The sequence below is a fragment of the Eupeodes corollae genome, chromosome 3 (assembly GCF_945859685.1).
Source record: "Eupeodes corollae chromosome 3, idEupCoro1.1, whole genome shotgun sequence".
In the NCBI taxonomy this organism is placed as follows: Eukaryota; Metazoa; Arthropoda; class Insecta; order Diptera; family Syrphidae; genus Eupeodes; species Eupeodes corollae.
The window spans coordinates 104601109-104618811 of NC_079149.1; the positions used below are offsets into that span (position 1 = coordinate 104601109).

The following is a 17703-nucleotide window of genomic DNA, read 5'->3' on the forward strand; positions in this document are numbered from 1 at the left end:
CCCAAGCATAAAATGATTCTGTGTATGAGATGTATTTATCAGCTGTTTAATTTTTAGTACTCCTTTCATTACAGTTATCTCATTCACACACCAAGATTATGGTATGTCATTTGATTTGACCGTTGATCGTATACGATCTTAAAAAGCAAAAAATAAAATCCGAAATAATTAAAAGAAAAAACAAAACTGCTGTCAGTGCACTGTTGCTTTGCGCTCGCTGTTAACATTTATTTTTTACTATTTTAGAAGGCACTGACGCTCATGCTAGTCTGACTCGAAATACAAATTTTAAATTTAGTTGCGATCGTACTTTTGCTCCGTAAGCGTTCGAGCGCGGAAACGAAAAAAAATTGTGTAGATATTTAATTTTTTTTACTTTCGTACAGAACGCAATTCGATAAGAATAATATTTTTTAAAGCGCTGGAGTTCGCTTTGTTAAAACGAAAAAACTTCTTTAATCGTTTTAAATTGATCTCTCTAAGAAAAAACATATTTTAGAAAACAGAATTTGCATGAAATTAAAATAAATAAATAAAAACAGCAAAGTGGTTTTCGGGAATTTAATCTGTTCTTCTTTTTTGTTTTTAATTTGAGTTTCAACATTTCTCCTCCCAGTGGTGTTTCATTTTCGATTAGAGCAACATTATATTATTCTAATTGAGAAGAAAAAAAAAATATAATTAAACGATCGTCATACCTATCTTAACGACAAAAAAGATAGAAAGAGAGATACATGCAAGATCGTAAACAATTTCTCCTCCGTATCAACTATGATCTGACATCTCGGATGTTCTGATTCAAAAGATTGTTTTTTTTTTTGATTCTCTTATTTATGTGATTTCTTTGAAAGAATTTTTATATTTTTAAAAACAATTTTATAATAAAAATCAATCAAAATGGTGCAAAACGATAGTGCAACTAATGTTCTATTAAACGATAATAGGAATTCCGGTGCTGTGGTTAAGGCGCAAATTGTTCCAGCTCAACCAAAAACATTACAGCATCTGCCTAAACGTCCTGCTGTTGATTTGGGATTCCATAATGTGTCTTATGCCGTGAAGGAAGGAGGATCCAGCAGTAAGTACATAATTTTATTTCCTGTTCTTATTTAATCTATAAATAAATTAAATTTTTTGATGTCTTCTGAAAATTAAGGCTAATTGTTTTGTTGTACTTACGAGTGTGTATCAGTGACAGTTTGACATTATTGAGAAATTGATTTTTTTTGTTTTCTTTCTTTTTGTATTTTTATTTTGATAAGACAGCGATTTCGATTTCGATGGTTAAAGCATATTTTTTTTTGCAAAGTAAAATCAGAGGAGTGCTGAACAAATAAAAATATAAATATAAATAATCAACATCAGGAACACTCAGCAAAATAAAAGTGGTGATCGCGTTTTTTAATGAGCAGCAGCGGTGTTAAGTAGGCAACAACCGGTATTACCAGATTGTTATTTTGAACGTAAATCGATTGTTTAGTAAAAACATCAGTTAAGTTAAATTTAAAAAAAATTCCAAAGAATGAAAGATTTATTTTTTTTCTTTAATTTCTAGAAAAACTGGTTAGCCCGGTAAATAAAGAACCAAAATATATACAAACATCTTTTTGCTTAAATATCCAATTGGAATTAATTGATTAAACCTGTCATTTTACATTTGAAAAAAAAAAATGTTGCCGCCACCGAATTTTTCTAGAATTTAATTCTAAGGGAATTTTTAAAAGCAGATTTCCTATTGAAATTCCCTTAGAATTAAATTCTAGAAGAATTTAGTGGCGGCAACATTTTTAAAACAAAAAAACAACTAAACATTTATATTCGGCACATTTTGTGTATTAATCACAATTTTAAAAGTAAAACAGATAAATTGGTTTGATAAAATCAAATCACCCGGAAGAAAAGTATGTTTAATTTAAAGAAAAATATCCAGTTTTTCATTTGTGTTTGAGTAAAAACTAAATGTTGCTCTATTAAATTAAAAACAGAAGACCAACAAAAGTACAAGGAAATAAATACAAATAATTATCGATTTTGTTATTTAAAAAATGTAATTATTTGCAAAAAAGTATATTTTAACATGGTTTTTGGTGTTTCTGGTGTGGCAGACAAATAATTCACACAAAACAAAAATGCATCAACTATTAGAAGTCCATTTTTAATCAATTACTATATTTTTTAACAAAATCAGTAGTGATACAAATAAAGCTTTGATTTCGGAACTTGGAACAGTAAGAAAGGGTGTTTTTCAGGAAGAAATTGAACCTATATAGTTTAATGTTATGGTCAAGAATTTGAACTTAATTATGAGGATGCAGTGTCAAACCGTACAATCTTGGAAGCCACTTCACAGGGTCACGAGCCAAGAATAAAAGTTACCCTCAATAAATTGATTATTTCGTTGCATTGCGGGAACCGAACCATTACTTTTGTAGTAAATTTAAACTATTTGCAAACGCTGTTCAGAAGTAAATCTATTTAATGGGAAACGACAAATAGCATAAATCAAAGCTGTCACAACAGCTAAATCCGAAAAAGTATTGCCAGAATAAAACCACACGTCTTAAAAAAAACCCCGTTAGTTGAAATCAACTAGCATCTGCTTTAATATTCTCTTTTAAATTGTTTCTAAAGAATTTCCATTGGGAAGCTTTGAATTGATCCATATTTTGTTTGCAATATTATATTATTCAGCTTAAACTAAGACCATCTTTTAATATCGGTGCTCCGTTAAATTTATAATGATAATAACCGCAATAACAATATTGTAGTCGTTTTTTCAATATTTGTATTCTTAATTAACTTCAAGCTATGACTTTTTGCTAACCTCTTTATGGACCACATGTGGATTTCTTAGTGACGATCTCAGTCATTCAAATATATACATCACCGTCATCCAAGAAATTGTGGTCCTAATTGATTCAGGGTGTATGCTTCATACGTTCTCATTATATTTTGTCTTCATGATTTTTGTAGATGAAAAATTAAAGTAAATACAATTAACAAACTTACAAACTTTCAGCTCGACGTTTCAAGGTCCCTAGAGTCGATATAAAAGATTTTTAGAAAGATGTCTGTGCGTGCGTGTGTACGTACGTTCGTATGTCCGTACGTCCGTACGTTCGCGACGTTTTTTTCGTCGTCCATAGCTCAAGAACCAGAAGAGATATCGACTTCAAATAAATTTTGTTATATAGATAATAAGGCAGAAAGATGCAGAAAGGGCTCTCAAGAGAATTGCGTGGGTGGTTTTTTTACCATAGCAGTTTAAAAAAAAGGTGAAAATTTTGGTTAACCCTTACGAACCAAAAACGCTAGAGACTTGAATTAAATTTTATATAATATATTGTAACGTGATACAAAACAAGTATATTTTTTGAAAAAAATCAATATAACGGTTTTTTTTATAAATCAAAAAAACTAAATACGATTTCATCTCTAAAACAATTTTGTGCACCGACGAATAATGTTTTTGACATCTGATAAAATTTTGAGGAAAATCTTATTGACAGTTTTTTTTACAAAAAATAAAAACCTAAAAAAAAAAGTATAAAAGTTGGTAAAAACTGTGAGATATTGGCTTTAATTTACTTTTATCTTTTAAAAACTATTGTTGTTAATATTCAGTAAAATTTTGAAAAAATCGAATTGACAGTTTCTTTTACAAAAAAATAAAAACCGAAAAAAAATTAATAAAAGTTGGTAAAAAATGATTTTCGACTCAAATATCTTTTAAACACTTTGAGATAATAGCTTCTTACTAATTTGTTTTTATAAAAACTATTGTTTTCAACATTAGGACAAATTTTGAGAAAAATCGAATTGACAGTTTTTTTTACAAAAAAATAAAAACCTAAAAACAAATGTATAAAAGTTGGTAAAAATTGATTTTCGACTCAAATATCTTTTCAAAACTCTGAGATATTGGCTTTAATTTACTTTTATCTTTCAAAAAATCTTTTTGTCAACATTCAGTTAAATTTTGAAAAAAATCGAATTGACAGTTTTTGTACAAAAAAATAAAAACCGAAAAAAATTAACAAAAGTTGGTAAAAAAATGATTTTCGACTAAAATATCTTTTCAAAAATTTTAAATATTGGCTTCGAACGAATTTTATCTTATAAAAAATATTGTTTTCAACATTTGGTAAAATTTTTAAAAAATTCGAATCGACAGTTTTTTTACAAAAAATAAAACTCTAAAAAAACAATACTAAAACTTGGTAAAAATTTACTTTCAGCTCAAATAGCTTTTCAAAAATTAAAAATATTGGCTTCAAACTTATTTTATTTCACAGAAAATATTGTTTTCAATATTCAGTAATTTTTATATAAAAATCCAACAGTCCGTTTTTCATAAAAAAAATAAAATCTACAAAAAATAGTACGCAAATTTGGTTAAAATTGATACGAGTACATATAGACAAACTTTTAAGCAAGACAAATCGACAGACGGGATGTGAAGTTATCAGTGTGGGTCGCATCCCAGCCTCTTTTTTTTTACTATTGTCCTCGTGACTTACGTCTGCTAAAATTATTGGTTTTACGCTTAAATCTTTGGTTACAAAACTATAAAAAATTGCAAACTTAAAAACTGTTTAAGCCAAAACATAAACTTCGCCAAATATGTTTGTTTTGGAAAAGTGTTGGTAGATACTTACATAAAATATCAAAAGACCCAAATTTAAAGTTCTCTAAGAATAGCTTAGTTAGACATTATAAACTTTACCCAATGATAATTTTATAATATGATTAAAATACAACTTCTAGATGGAATAGAAAGAAGAAATAACTTTGTGTTAACAATAAAAATGAAAAAATAGCCTTAGTCTTAAATCGACTTAGAACGTTTTAAAAGAATGCAGTAAATTCTTTGAATTTATCTCAATGCATCCACTTTTTTACAATGATGTCACTTCAATAATACAATAAACCAATAAAATATCTTTTATTGCATTATAGGGTAGCATGTTAAATTTACCGGAATCTTTAAGAAAGAAAGCAGAAAACATCGCCAACATTGTTTTTCTGAGTCATTCAATTTTTGTATCAGCCTTGTTTCCTTTTAAAAAATTTATTTTTTAGAAAGTGGCCCAACCATTGTTCTAGTTTAATTGAATGATATCGCTGGGTTATGTGCTGTGATAATAAAGGCTTTTATGATCGTTTTGACACGCAACAATTACTCTGCTTGCTGAAGAGCACATACTCATAAAAACAATCAAATGAAAAATCTTTAATATAAAGCTATACATATACCATATTTTAGCACGTTATATTTATTTTTACCTTGAAATTCATACCCTAAGTATTTTCATTTAAAAAAGTCATACAAGCAATCAAAACACGTATGTGTATAATATATATATGTATGTATACTTGTTTAGAATATAATATTTAATTTTCCATCAGACACACGTCTCTCATCCGAACATCAGTTTTTCAATTAATCCAACCGGTTCTGGAATTCGTTTAACCTTGAAGAATCAGGAAGATATTTCTTGGATTTGTATTAATATCCCAGCATTCTATTACAAACCAGAAACTTACTTCAAAATAATCTCTAAACTGGAATTCCAGTCCATTTTCGTTTTACTATTTGTTTGTATTTATATTTTATTTTAAGGCAAATTAAATCTTTAAATGACAACTTTCAACAAGGAACACTTTTGAACCCCTTTAAGACACATTTGTTCGATAAAGTGTAAACAGTAAAATCTAGCCTAGAAAATTCTAGAAAAAATAACACTTATTCTGTGTGAAGTAAATTCAAAATTTTCTAGGTATTATAAGATATTCTAACTTCAATTTAAATAATCATTCTATGAATGCACGTTGAGATTGGAACTTGCAATCAGTATTTTTTAACAGATGAAAGAGTGCAATCCTTTTATTCATTGATTTGATTGCAGTCAATATTTATAATTATATGAGACTCTTCATGGATAAATTTTAAATCCTTTGAATTTTGACATTTTCCTAACGAGTAAATTGAAAAATTAAATAATTGAATAATTACCAATGAAAATTTCAAAAGTCAGTTCGAAATTATTCCAAATTAGTTGTCTAAAGTCAAGCGTTTTATATCGAAAAACTTTTACTTTGATTGAAAAATAAATTTGTATAAATTGACATCTAATTTGACACCTGTCTTGTTTTGAAAATAACAACTTTATAACAATGAATACGTCAAAAAAATAAGAACGTACATAGTTAAATTGTTTGTCTAACTTAACTTAACAACTATGAATCATCTTTACCTGAGACCTGGTCAGAGGCACTTTGTGAGTGCCAATTGTTTTTCGTAAACAAGTCGTGTGCATTGCAATTTTGTGTCAAACAAAAACAAAAACTTTTTTGATAAGAAAAGTGTAAAAACAAGTTTAAACATAACTGTAGAAAGCAAAATAATATCAAAATGTTTAAAAATAAACTTATGTATTTATATACACGGTACCCGTGGCATGATGGTTAGTGCGTTGGACTGTCATGCTAGAGGTCTTGGGTTCGATCCCTGCCTATGCCATCTAAAGTCTTTTCACGGGTACTACCTCTTGCGAGGAATTGACAAATTCTCCAAGAGTAACTATTGTCATGAAAAAGTGCTTTCTCAAAAATTAGCCGTTCGGAGTCGGCATATAAACTGTAGGTCCCCTCCATTCCTGACAACATTACTCGCACACAGGAATGGTTGAGAGTTGTAAGTCACTAGGCCTTGGTTCTCAACGGACTGTCGCGCCACCCAATTTATTTATTTTTTTATTTGTTTATATACATATGCATACAGTTGAAGTATATTTGTTTATAAATCTAATTATTTTATACAAAGAAATAACAACAAGTGCATAAATGTACTGTTTTGTATTTATTTTACGATTATTAAAGAGAACTTTTGATATCTTCCTTAGCTATAAGTAATTTATAGCAGCAATTTAATATGACACCTAATACATTGTAAAAGTACTCCAAGTTCAATTATTAATGACACTTTAATACATTAAAATTTATGAATCATTTATTTCTCTATTCTTAAGTACTTGCTATTTCTGAATCAACTTTTCATCTCAAAAAGATTGTTTTATTTTTTAAATTGTAATTCAATTAACGTTTAAATTATAAAACGGAACTTTGATTTTGAATCATCAATATAAGTAAAAAAAAAAAACAAATTCAATTCAACCCTTTATTTATTATTTCACATAGCAAAATGCACATATAGAAAATACGAGTACATAGACAAATTTTCTTAATAAAAGCAATCATCATCTGTAGTCATATTGATAAATTCTTTTATAATTATTATTCATATCACATTTGGGTTATTCATTTAATGGCTTTTCGAATAACTGATTTAGAGGGATAATAGTTGATATTGACGTCAACCGATAAGATCAACATTTCAAAGAAAACAAAAAAAAAGCACGCACTTATTATAATTTTATTGTAACTTATCTGATTAGATTTAAATTTTCAAATTATTTATTGAGGAAAACACGAAAATGATATTTTATCACAGAATTGTTTAAATTAGAATATATTGTTAAAAAAATATGCATAATTACTTTGAACGTTTGAATCCATTCATCAGGCTTTTAAAAGTTGTTTTCTACAGTGGAACATCCATAAGTCGAACTCTCAAAATGAAATAAAAAAATTCGAGTTATAGCTACATCGATTTAAAGAAATGAGACAAAAGTAAGTAAAATGCTACTTTTCCAAAACTAAAAAGGATTTAGAATGTATCTACTGAACAAACGCCTAAAATAGTTATAGTAGCCTAAGTAAATTTCGAAAAATAGGTTAAATAAAATGGGTTTGCCCAATAGGATAAAAAGTTCGAGTTAAAGAGACTATTTGGCATCAAACAGAATCTAAAAAAAAAACGATTTATAGAGACATTCGACTTTCAGAAATTCGAATTATGGAGGGCAAGGTTGAAAAATAAAAGTTCTCAATAAAATTTTGAGTTATAGAGAAATTCGACTTAAGGAAGTTAGAGTTATGGAAGTTCGACTGTATACCAAATATATTGAATTGTAATACTCATGTGTTCTATAAGAATTTTGATTTACGATTTATGTATAAATCATTTTATTCGGAATTTCTTCCATTGATCAACCTTCAAATAGATTTACGATGTATGAGTTGCTTCAGATTCCACCTGTTTCGTATTATATGCTGGCTCTTATGATGCCTCGATAGTGTCGTTGACGCCAGCGCTGATATGATCACAAGTTTGATTCTCCTGGGAATGAGAACTTTTATCCCGAATAGGGTTAAAAGCATCAGACTCAAGGAAAAAGCATGGTTCAATGCGAGCTGCAAAGAGGTTATTAGGGCCAAGAACGTAAGCTTCCGTTGTTGTAAAGCCAATCAAACTGAGGAAAAACGGAATAAGTTCAAGCAAGCCAGGAAGGCCTGCAACGCCCCTATTCGACGGACCAAATTTTTACATGACCATAAATTACGGCAAAAATTACTGCAATGTCCCAAAGGCAGTACATTTGGTCATTTGTAAAAAACTTGATGAATTCTTCCTATTCCTAGGTCCCTACGCTCAAAGTGAATGACAATCCATTTATTAGTTCTTTAGAGAAATCTAATCTCTTTGTTAGGTAGTTCGCCGCCAATTTAACGCTGCCAGTGAGTGTTCTCATGGTTCATCTCACCGAATAGTGGAGCAAATCTTTACATCTTTTTCAAGAAAGTTAGATTATTGCACTTGATATTTCAAAAGCATTTGATAAGGTTTGGCATCAGGCCCTCTTATCGAAAATGCGTGCTTTCGGTTTTTACGAATCCCTGCTTCATTGGATTAGTAATTACCTTTCGGATCGTTCAATACAAGTAGCATTGGATAGGTTCAAGTCTGAAAACCACAAAATAAATGCTGTTGTGCCACAGAACTCTGTTCTATCTCCAACACTCCTTAATTAAAAAACCGCGTGGAATTTAATGCGTCGAAACCCCAATGCTGTCCTGTATCGTTAAAGCGAGATACACCCCCCTTGCCATTATCCACGGATGGCACTTGCATCGAGGAGACTGAACATCTCGTTATTCCCGGTATGTGTATCACTTGTACTAAAATAAAATTGTCATTATCATTCCTTATTTTAATTCTAGCCCATCTAAGTCAAATTGTTAATTTCATACTCCTTGAAAACTTGAGACTCTGGAGAAAAACTTGTTTTATTGTCAAACGGTTATAACTTTTTTAGGAGTCACTTAATTCCTTGGAAATGTTTAGGACTTAAGCTTAAATCTTCCATATCTCTTCGGGTAGGATTTTTTTTTGCTGTCCATAACAAATTTCAATCAATTTGTACGTTTTAACTATTTTTTTAAAAATTTGCCAAGAAGTGACGCATAACGCAATGAATTTTTATTCATAATAATGCTTGTAAACAAAAAACTAGACAAATAACCATCGTTTTCAAACACATCACAATGATCATAATTTTGCTTGCTTAAGCGAAAAAATTAAAACAATTAAATTTAATTTCATTGCTTTGATGTTGCGGAAGTTTTATTCGTTTTTTAATTGTGATTATTTTTTACAAACCAGTTTTATTTATTAAAATAATAGGGCTTGTAATTTGTTGTTTTAATTTTCTTTTAATTACTCTTATACAAATAAAAACAAATAATTTCAAACAAGTTTACTCGTAATTTGTATGTTTATTTTTTAGAAGACATGTGTCGTGTATTAACATTCGAAATGTTTTCAATTTAACTTGTCGCAAAAACAATATTCGTTAAAAATAAAAAGTTTTACTCAAAGTTAAACAATTATTATATAAGTAAAAAAATGATGAACACAGAAACGTGAGACACGCAAGAAAATCACGACTTATTCAATCAATGCAATTTTGATGCGGACACCTTTAAGACAACATTCAATCCATTCCTGTGACTTTTAATTACAAGCATTTATAGATTGAAAACAAAAATAGTCTATTTATACTAAAGGGAGAAGAAGCCACATAACACAATTATATTTCACTTTGTGTTTGGTCATTTGAAAACTTAAAAAGCCTCTTTTTGCTACCCTTATATAAACACTTTTATACAGAAAGGCAAATTGTTTGTGGTTTGACAGTGAAACGAAACTATTTTCATTTAATCACTTTCTATTAGGGTTGTTAAGTTAAGATATGGTATAAGGTCTATGTTTGTAGAATGTGTCAATGTTAAACACGAATGCGTTGACATGACACGATAAGTAATTTAAAAGTGATAGATAAGTGATTTTAATTCAAAGTTATAAAAACAAAATTACAAAATTTGCGAATAAGATTAGATGTCTATAGTTGATTTATTTTAACCCTCGTTCTTGATAAGATAGCAGAGAAATGTATGAGCTTGTGGAAGGGTTGTCCCAAAATTTTTCGTTTGCCATACGATGGAAAACCCTAAATGTACAACTTTTTGATAGTTTACTGTATGTACTTGGTCAAAATTTATCATAAAATAAAATGCTTTAAAATGTTGTGAAAAATGTACGGAAAACACTTCTTCTCAGGCCGCTATATCTTAAAAGGTTAAACTTATAAAAATATGTTTGATTCAAAAACTGTTGAAAATCCTACGGTAAAAAAAAGTATAATAGGTCTCAATATCATAAGAACTTACTATGGAGATGAAATGAATTGCGAGAAAAAAATTGTCTTGGTCTTCGAAATTCCAAAACCTACCTATATTTAGCGCACCAAAACGAAAGTATCAACAAATTTTCCAGCTCACTTTCTGTCATCCCGAGGAAAAACCCCTATTTCACTGTACTTCAAGAATGTCCACAATCAAAAAAAACTGTCACTTTGAGATTGAGCGAACTTGTTTTTAAGTGTCAAACCAAATGTCACTGTCAAATGATTGACTTCCAATTGGATGTATTAACTTTAAATTGGATGTCTTCCAATTTTTGTTTAAGTTCAAGTACTTATTGAGTTATTGAATTCAATTAAATCAGACCGGAAACAAATCAAAATGGTAACACTAATGACCTAGTACTTTCCAGTTCCTTCCTCCTACAATAAGCGTATCTCGTCGCTAGACGATTTCATTAACAAATAATAAAATTTCAGGTCAATGAAAATGAACAACATAATGAACTACATAGCCTGCAGCCGTAAATCATGTATCAATTAATACTAAATATACATAATGATTGAATGACCTATAAAACTTGTGAAATGCATCCAAAAAAACAACAACACAAATATACAATTCATATTTTTAGTGTAATTATATTTTTTTGTATCTTTATTTATCGAATACAAAATTTTATTTTTGCCGGTGTAAACCAATTTCAAGTTTATTCACCTTATACACACTCCAAAAATATAACACTTGTGTTGGCATATTTTTTTTTATTTTTGCAAAAGTAAATACATTCAATAATACAACTTTGTATAAAGGTGCTGAAGTGATTTCAAAAATGTTTCCGGAGAAATAAGAAAGCGCTGCTATAACCTTTAAGTAGTCATATTGTCTGATGAAAAGATATAATGATTCGAATGTATTGATTACACGGATTTTATATTGTTAAGTACATATGGTTTGTGTTTGTATACAGTAAAACCTGCTTAATAAAACATTTCATCTATATAATTTGTCTTAGTGACCAACTGACGTTTCCTAAATGTGATATTACGTTCTCACACAAACCTATGCGTCTTGGTGAAATAAAATATAGTCCAGGAACGACACGTTCAATTGCTATAAGTTGTAGTAATTGCTACAAAATTTTACGGCTGTAAGACGCGAAAAGCGTGTAGTTAATTTAATAAACACTATTGTATTGAGGTTTGTTGTAATTTTAAAACGTTGTTAAGCGATATTTTATCGTAAATGTTTTGAAACTTCAAATGTCAACTTAGTTTCACAGGTATCAAATGCAAGTATTACCAACTTCAAACTTTCCTTTTAATAATACTGCTTTAATGTTTTTTTCATATGCCAATTTTTTGTTATTTTATTTTCCATAACATTCCTAAAATCTATTAAATTTAATCCAGTCATTTTTACGTGCCTCGAATGGATCTTATGTGATTTCGTTCTCAAATGTTGGTACTATTGATATTGCATTTATATCTCGATCGCTGTGTTCGTTGAGTAGTTGTGTATTTGGAATCATGTGTTTTCCATTGGGGAAAAAATCAATTTGTTACTGTTGATATTACTTAGTTTTGTTGCTGAAAATGGACTAACTGGGCTTATTTTGCAAGAGAAAACATTTGAAAAGATCATTAAGTTTTGTTATGTTTTAACCAAACGTTTATCTCAGTTTAAATTAAATAAATCTTTTTGGTGTTTTCGCACAAGAAGATTTAAAAATTATTAAGTATGACAGCAATTTCTAACATACAAATGGTGTTTCGATGTTTTTGATATGTGAAGTGCAAGTGAGATAGTTTGATTCGTGTTAAACAATAAAGAACTGAATAGTTCAGCACGTTAAAAGAATATGGTACCAACTCCATGTGCATTTTTTTAAATTTGATTAAAGTAAAACTATATTTTTTGTAAACAAACATGCAAATAAACAGACCATAATGCATTATCTGTAAAAGCACCTCCTCCACACAGATTTTTCTTCACAAATTTTGACTTGATTCTGGACGGGAAATCAAGCTCATTTCAACTCGATTCAGGTACATAAAGAATTAAGTCGAGCTACAACACCACATGTTAATGTAGTAGTCTACGAACAAACCCCCTTCTTGAAGTTTATATTTTATGTCAAAGCTGCAATTGTTTAATAAACTTTTTTTATAGATTTTCAATTTCCAGATGTTTTCTTACCATTTCTTCTTGAAAATTGTCTATTTTATTACTTTTACTTAGTTTTTTTCTAAGTTAATTTAAACTTTTGATTTTCAGAAAACTTTCTCTTATTTGTGTGTTTTTTTTTTATTATTATTCTGACAAATCAATAATAGATGGTGTTTTTTTAGACGTCTGGTTTTCAAAAAAAAATAAAACCTAAATTTGTTTTTGTTATGGCCAAAAATTTCGGTTAATTACAAAGATAAGGGCTTGCCATTATATTTTAAAAATTATTTTGGTCAAGTGGCCATTTCATATTTAAAAAAACTTCAACTAACTTATTTTATAACTTTTTTTGGCTCCTAATTAATTAATTATTATAACTTGTAAGATTTTTAATAATAGAAGAAACCAACTCTAGGTTTTGTACTATTCTCTGTTTTAAATGAGCACACACCAATTCAAAAATGTACAAAAAGTCATAAAGATGTAGAATAAGCCAAGTAGTATATTCATAAAAAATTAGTTTATCTTTAAATTGCAACAAAGAATGCCAGTGCCAGACCAGAAATGGCTTCTTCCCACTCGCAGTATCTTCTTGAAAAAATAGTCATAACTACATATAAGTATGATTTCCTGTTTAAGCCTACTTATCATGTTTGTTTTATTTTTTCTATTTATGTGTCACATTTATATGATTTCTTCTTTTCTTTTGTTTTGACAAAAAATAGAAAATGTAATCGCTTTAGGTATACAAGTATTTAACCATATATAAATGGATATGGAAGTGATCTTAAAGTAAGATGAAATAGCTCAGGTTTTTGTTGAACTTTTGTATAATTGTAATAAGATGAACTTTCAGAATCCTAAATGTTCTAAATTCTTGATGTTTATAAATTTGGCATGAATCACATTCGAACGAGCTCCCAACAGCTTAGCACACAGATACATACGTATGTAAAATTTAAAGCTTGAATAACATTTATGTGTTTCTGAGGTACAAGTTTTGTTTTTGTAATTTGCAAGTAATATTTCAATACAAAGTTCAAAATGACGAACTTGACCTCTAGGCTAACTTATATACGAATGGCTTCTATTTTACCTGACTTAAATTGAGGAACTATTTTAATTAATGAGATTCATTATTTAAAGTATCCTAAACAACAACAAAAAAATACACATCGAGGTTTTGAAAAAAAAATTCTCACTTAGATAACAGTGGGACAAAACAAAAGCAGAAGTTGTATAAAATCTTAGATTTTTAAAGCAAGTTCAGGAAAAGAAGTCGCTATGTTTTCCCTGAATTTTGTGACGGAACTAAAGAACCCGAAAAACTTGTTAGCAATAAGTTATATTTGACAGTAATAATTGTGGAGGTAAAAAAATACCAAATGACAGATATGTCAAATTTATCTGTCTGTCCCAATGCTTTAATTGTCCAGTTTTGTTTAGAAGATTATAACATTGCCCAGTCTAAATCAACACATAATCTTTCGTTAAGAAAACAACTTCATTAAATGGACACTTTTTACAAATCCTAAAATTATTACTCCAAGTCTTCTAAATAAAATGTACTAATGTGTCCACTTGTGATTAGCGGAAAGTAAAATTTAAGACAGACTTCTGCTTCTGTTTGTTGCGTAGTGAATTAAATTTTGTTTTATACAAGTCTTAATGGCTAGAGTCATGCGATGTTTCAGTTTGTTGTTATTGTTGCATAATGAATAAAAACAAATTAAGGTCTCACCGATGATGATATTATGATAGTCTTTTTTTTTTTTGTGTTATTAGATAGTAAGGGTTTTTATTTTGTGAATTGTAAAGTCATTATGAGTATGTAGTTAATGATTTGTTTTTAACTTAAAAAAACGGATCAAACAGCGAAGAATTATGAACAAAAAAAATTATATAGAGCATAAATAGTTTTTGCAGAAAAATTCCAATAATTTGTTTGAATTTATTATGTGATCAGCGTTATAGTAAAAAATAAACACAAATTAAGAGTAACTTCCAATCAGGGTTATTTACGACTTTCAAAAAGTAAACAAAATTAAACTGAAATTAAATTTTCTCTTATTAGGCTAAAATAATTCCTTGAGTAAGGCGTAAAGGACTAACATACGTCCCAAACTATTCACAAAGGCGCAATTGACTTAAGAGGTTAATATCAAAACAAATATGAATTTGGCTGTCTTGTTGTCTTAAGACTCAATTAATACCACATTTAGCAATTTTCCTAGATTCTATAAATACAAAGGCCTTTACACCAAATTGAAACATAAAACGCAATTTTCACTAAAGATCTTTTATCTAACTACAAATAATTATTCATAAACATGGAAATAGAAGTTTTCTTTTTTTAATTTTTCTATGATGTCTAATTAAAACCAGAAGATAAAATTGCTGCAACGGAAACGGTTGCAGCTCTATATGCATATCTCTTCTTCTTATCTTAAGGTGGCGCTACAGTTTCGGGCGGACCTGGGACTTAACCAACATGTGTTTCTAGCCAGCTTGGTCCCTAGCTAGCTGTCTCTAGTTTCCTGCATGCACCACCTGAGTCGCGGTCTGCTTCTGCTGCGCCAAACCTTTGTTATTAGATTCGAAGACATTCCATGCTGGAGCGTTGTTATCCATTCGGTCTACATGACCCAGCCATCTAAGTCATTGGACTTTTATTTTATTCTTTCAACCAGGTCAGTGTCGCTGTACAGTTCGTCGTTGTATCTTTTCCTCCATTCTCTATCTATGCAGGTGGGACCAAAAATCGCACTAAGAATTTTTCTCCCAAAGGATCAAAGTCAATAACTACCTCAAACTTATAGCTGTCATGGTGACATTTTGTTCAAGACGTCATCGTTAAATAAAATAAATTAGGTTGCGCAACAGTCCGTAGAGAATCAGAGCCTTGTGACTTACTACTCTCAAACATTCCTGTGTGCGAGTAATTGCAGGGATGGAGGGGATCTACAGTTTATTTCATGACAAGAATTTCTCTTGAAGAATTTGTCAATTCCTCGCAAGAGGCAGTACCCGTGAAAAAAATTGTAGGTGGCACAGGCAGGAATCAAAACCAAGACCTCTCTCATAACAGTCCAATTATTAACCATCATGCTACGGGTAATACGTCGTCGTTCAATATTCTTTTTTGGATGACAGTATATGCTAAGTCTTGTCCTCATTGTAAGTAATGCTCAAAAACGGACCACTGACCTCGAGCTTTGATCTTCCAAATATGTCAATATCATCTGCGTATCCGAGTAATTGGATGGATCTTTGGAAGATTGTGCTTCTAGTATTAACGGTTGAATTTTGCATAATTCTTTTGCAGAACGATGTTGAAGAAGTCGCATGAGAGTGCATCGCCTTGTCTTAAACCTTTTTGACATCAAATGCATCGGTGAGATCTTTTCCGATCTTGATAGAGCAGCGTGCATTCTCCATCGTCATTCTGCACAAACGGATGAGTTTGACAGGGATGCCAAGTCTAGACATTGCTCTGTAAACTTTTTCCCTATAGATGCTGTCATACGCGGCTTTAAAATCGATAAAAAGATGGTGGGTATCGATTTGAAGTTCCTGGGATTTTCCAAGATTTGCGCGTAATGTGAATATTTAGTCAATGGTGGACTTTCCTGGTATGAAGCCACACTGATAAGGACTTATCAGGTTGTTGACGAACGGCTTCAGATGTTCACATAATACATAATATAACAAGAAGGATCCTATATACAATGATCAGGAGATTGATGCTACTTTAGCTGGCGCAATTTAGAGGGTCTCCTTATTTGTATATTCGGCAAAATATGCTGAGATTCCACTCATCGGGCATGCTTTCTTCCAGCCTTATTTTGCAGATGAATTGGTGCAAGCTCCCTACCAAGTCAACGCTTGCAGCTTTGAATAAATGCGCAGCGATGCCATCAGCTTTGTTGGACTTCAGTTAAGATAAAGCTATCTTCACAATGCTAAATGCAGGCAGCATAGGATTTCGTAATAGGTTTTTAGAGACTCAATCGGTGTATCCTTTCATAAAATTTATCATGACTAATTTTCACATTTGTGGCTCCAACTTTTGGAATGATCTTAAATCGACTGTAAAGCATTTGAATATCGACTCAAAAACAAATGATGTTGAATCAGAACATCACTGTGGCTAACTATGAATTCTTAAAAAAATAATTATAACACGGTAAAAAAAAAACTTTTCTTGCGAAATGCGAACTGCAAATTGTTAACTATTTTTGTTGTGAATTCTTACGATTTCATTCCATTGTTGACATGTGAGAGGTTATATTTTAAACAGAAGTGTAGATTTTACTTGTGAAATATCAAGAGACTACAGCTTCAAAAGTGCGAGATGATTCAAAATAAAACCTCTTATATTCTCACTCAAAATGCACAAAATTTCAGTTCGAAGAATATAAAATAAAACAACCGATATTCAGAACATAATTGTTAATAATTTTTCAATTTTAACTACATATTTCGATTTACTACATTAATTATTTTCCTACTCCTGATGGTAAAACAGTTGCATTGACAACACCTGGGAGATTTAAGTTAACCTGACAATATGCAGCATTCTGAAAATTTCAAAGCACAAATTAAAAAAAAAAAAAAAGATTATTACTATATTCTTACCACCAGGAATGCCAGGACACCAAAAACAACTGTTGCAAAAATCGACATTTTACCCATGTTCTTACTTTGGATTTACTAAATTGAAAATGCATTGAAATTGCTTGCTTAAATACTTAAAATTTCTTGCGTTTAACAAAAATATAAATATTTATAAAAGATTAAATTCCTACTAAACAAATATTATAAACACTTAAAACACGCTAAAGTTTTAAATTGTATACACATTTTAATATTGATAGCTAATTAGAATTAATAATTAACGTTAAATATATTATAATTTAGATTTGTTTA

At 29.9% G+C, this 17703-nt stretch overlaps 1 protein-coding gene and 2 long non-coding RNA genes across 3 annotated transcripts in view; 1 reads left to right on the plus strand and 2 right to left on the minus strand.

Moving 5' to 3' along the window:
* LOC129949715 (ATP-binding cassette subfamily G member 4) overlaps positions 1–17703 on the plus strand; it is a 69272-nt gene that overhangs the window by 22566 nt on the left and 29003 nt on the right. Inside the window, exon 2 of the mRNA XM_056061344.1 lies at positions 945–1078. Coding sequence (XP_055917319.1) covers positions 945–1078 — 134 coding nt within the window. The remainder of the gene's footprint in view (positions 1–944; positions 1079–17703) is intronic.
* On the minus strand, positions 862–1674 carry LOC129949735 (uncharacterized). Its single transcript, XR_008782055.1, has 2 exons — positions 1180–1674; positions 862–1114 (listed from the first exon to the last, which is right to left on the minus strand). It is a non-coding gene; the product is annotated as an uncharacterized LOC129949735 (long non-coding RNA).
* LOC129949734 (uncharacterized) lies at positions 17212–17542 on the minus strand. The gene is made up of 2 exons (XR_008782054.1): positions 17413–17542; positions 17212–17354 (listed from the first exon to the last, which is right to left on the minus strand). It is a non-coding gene; the product is annotated as an uncharacterized LOC129949734 (long non-coding RNA).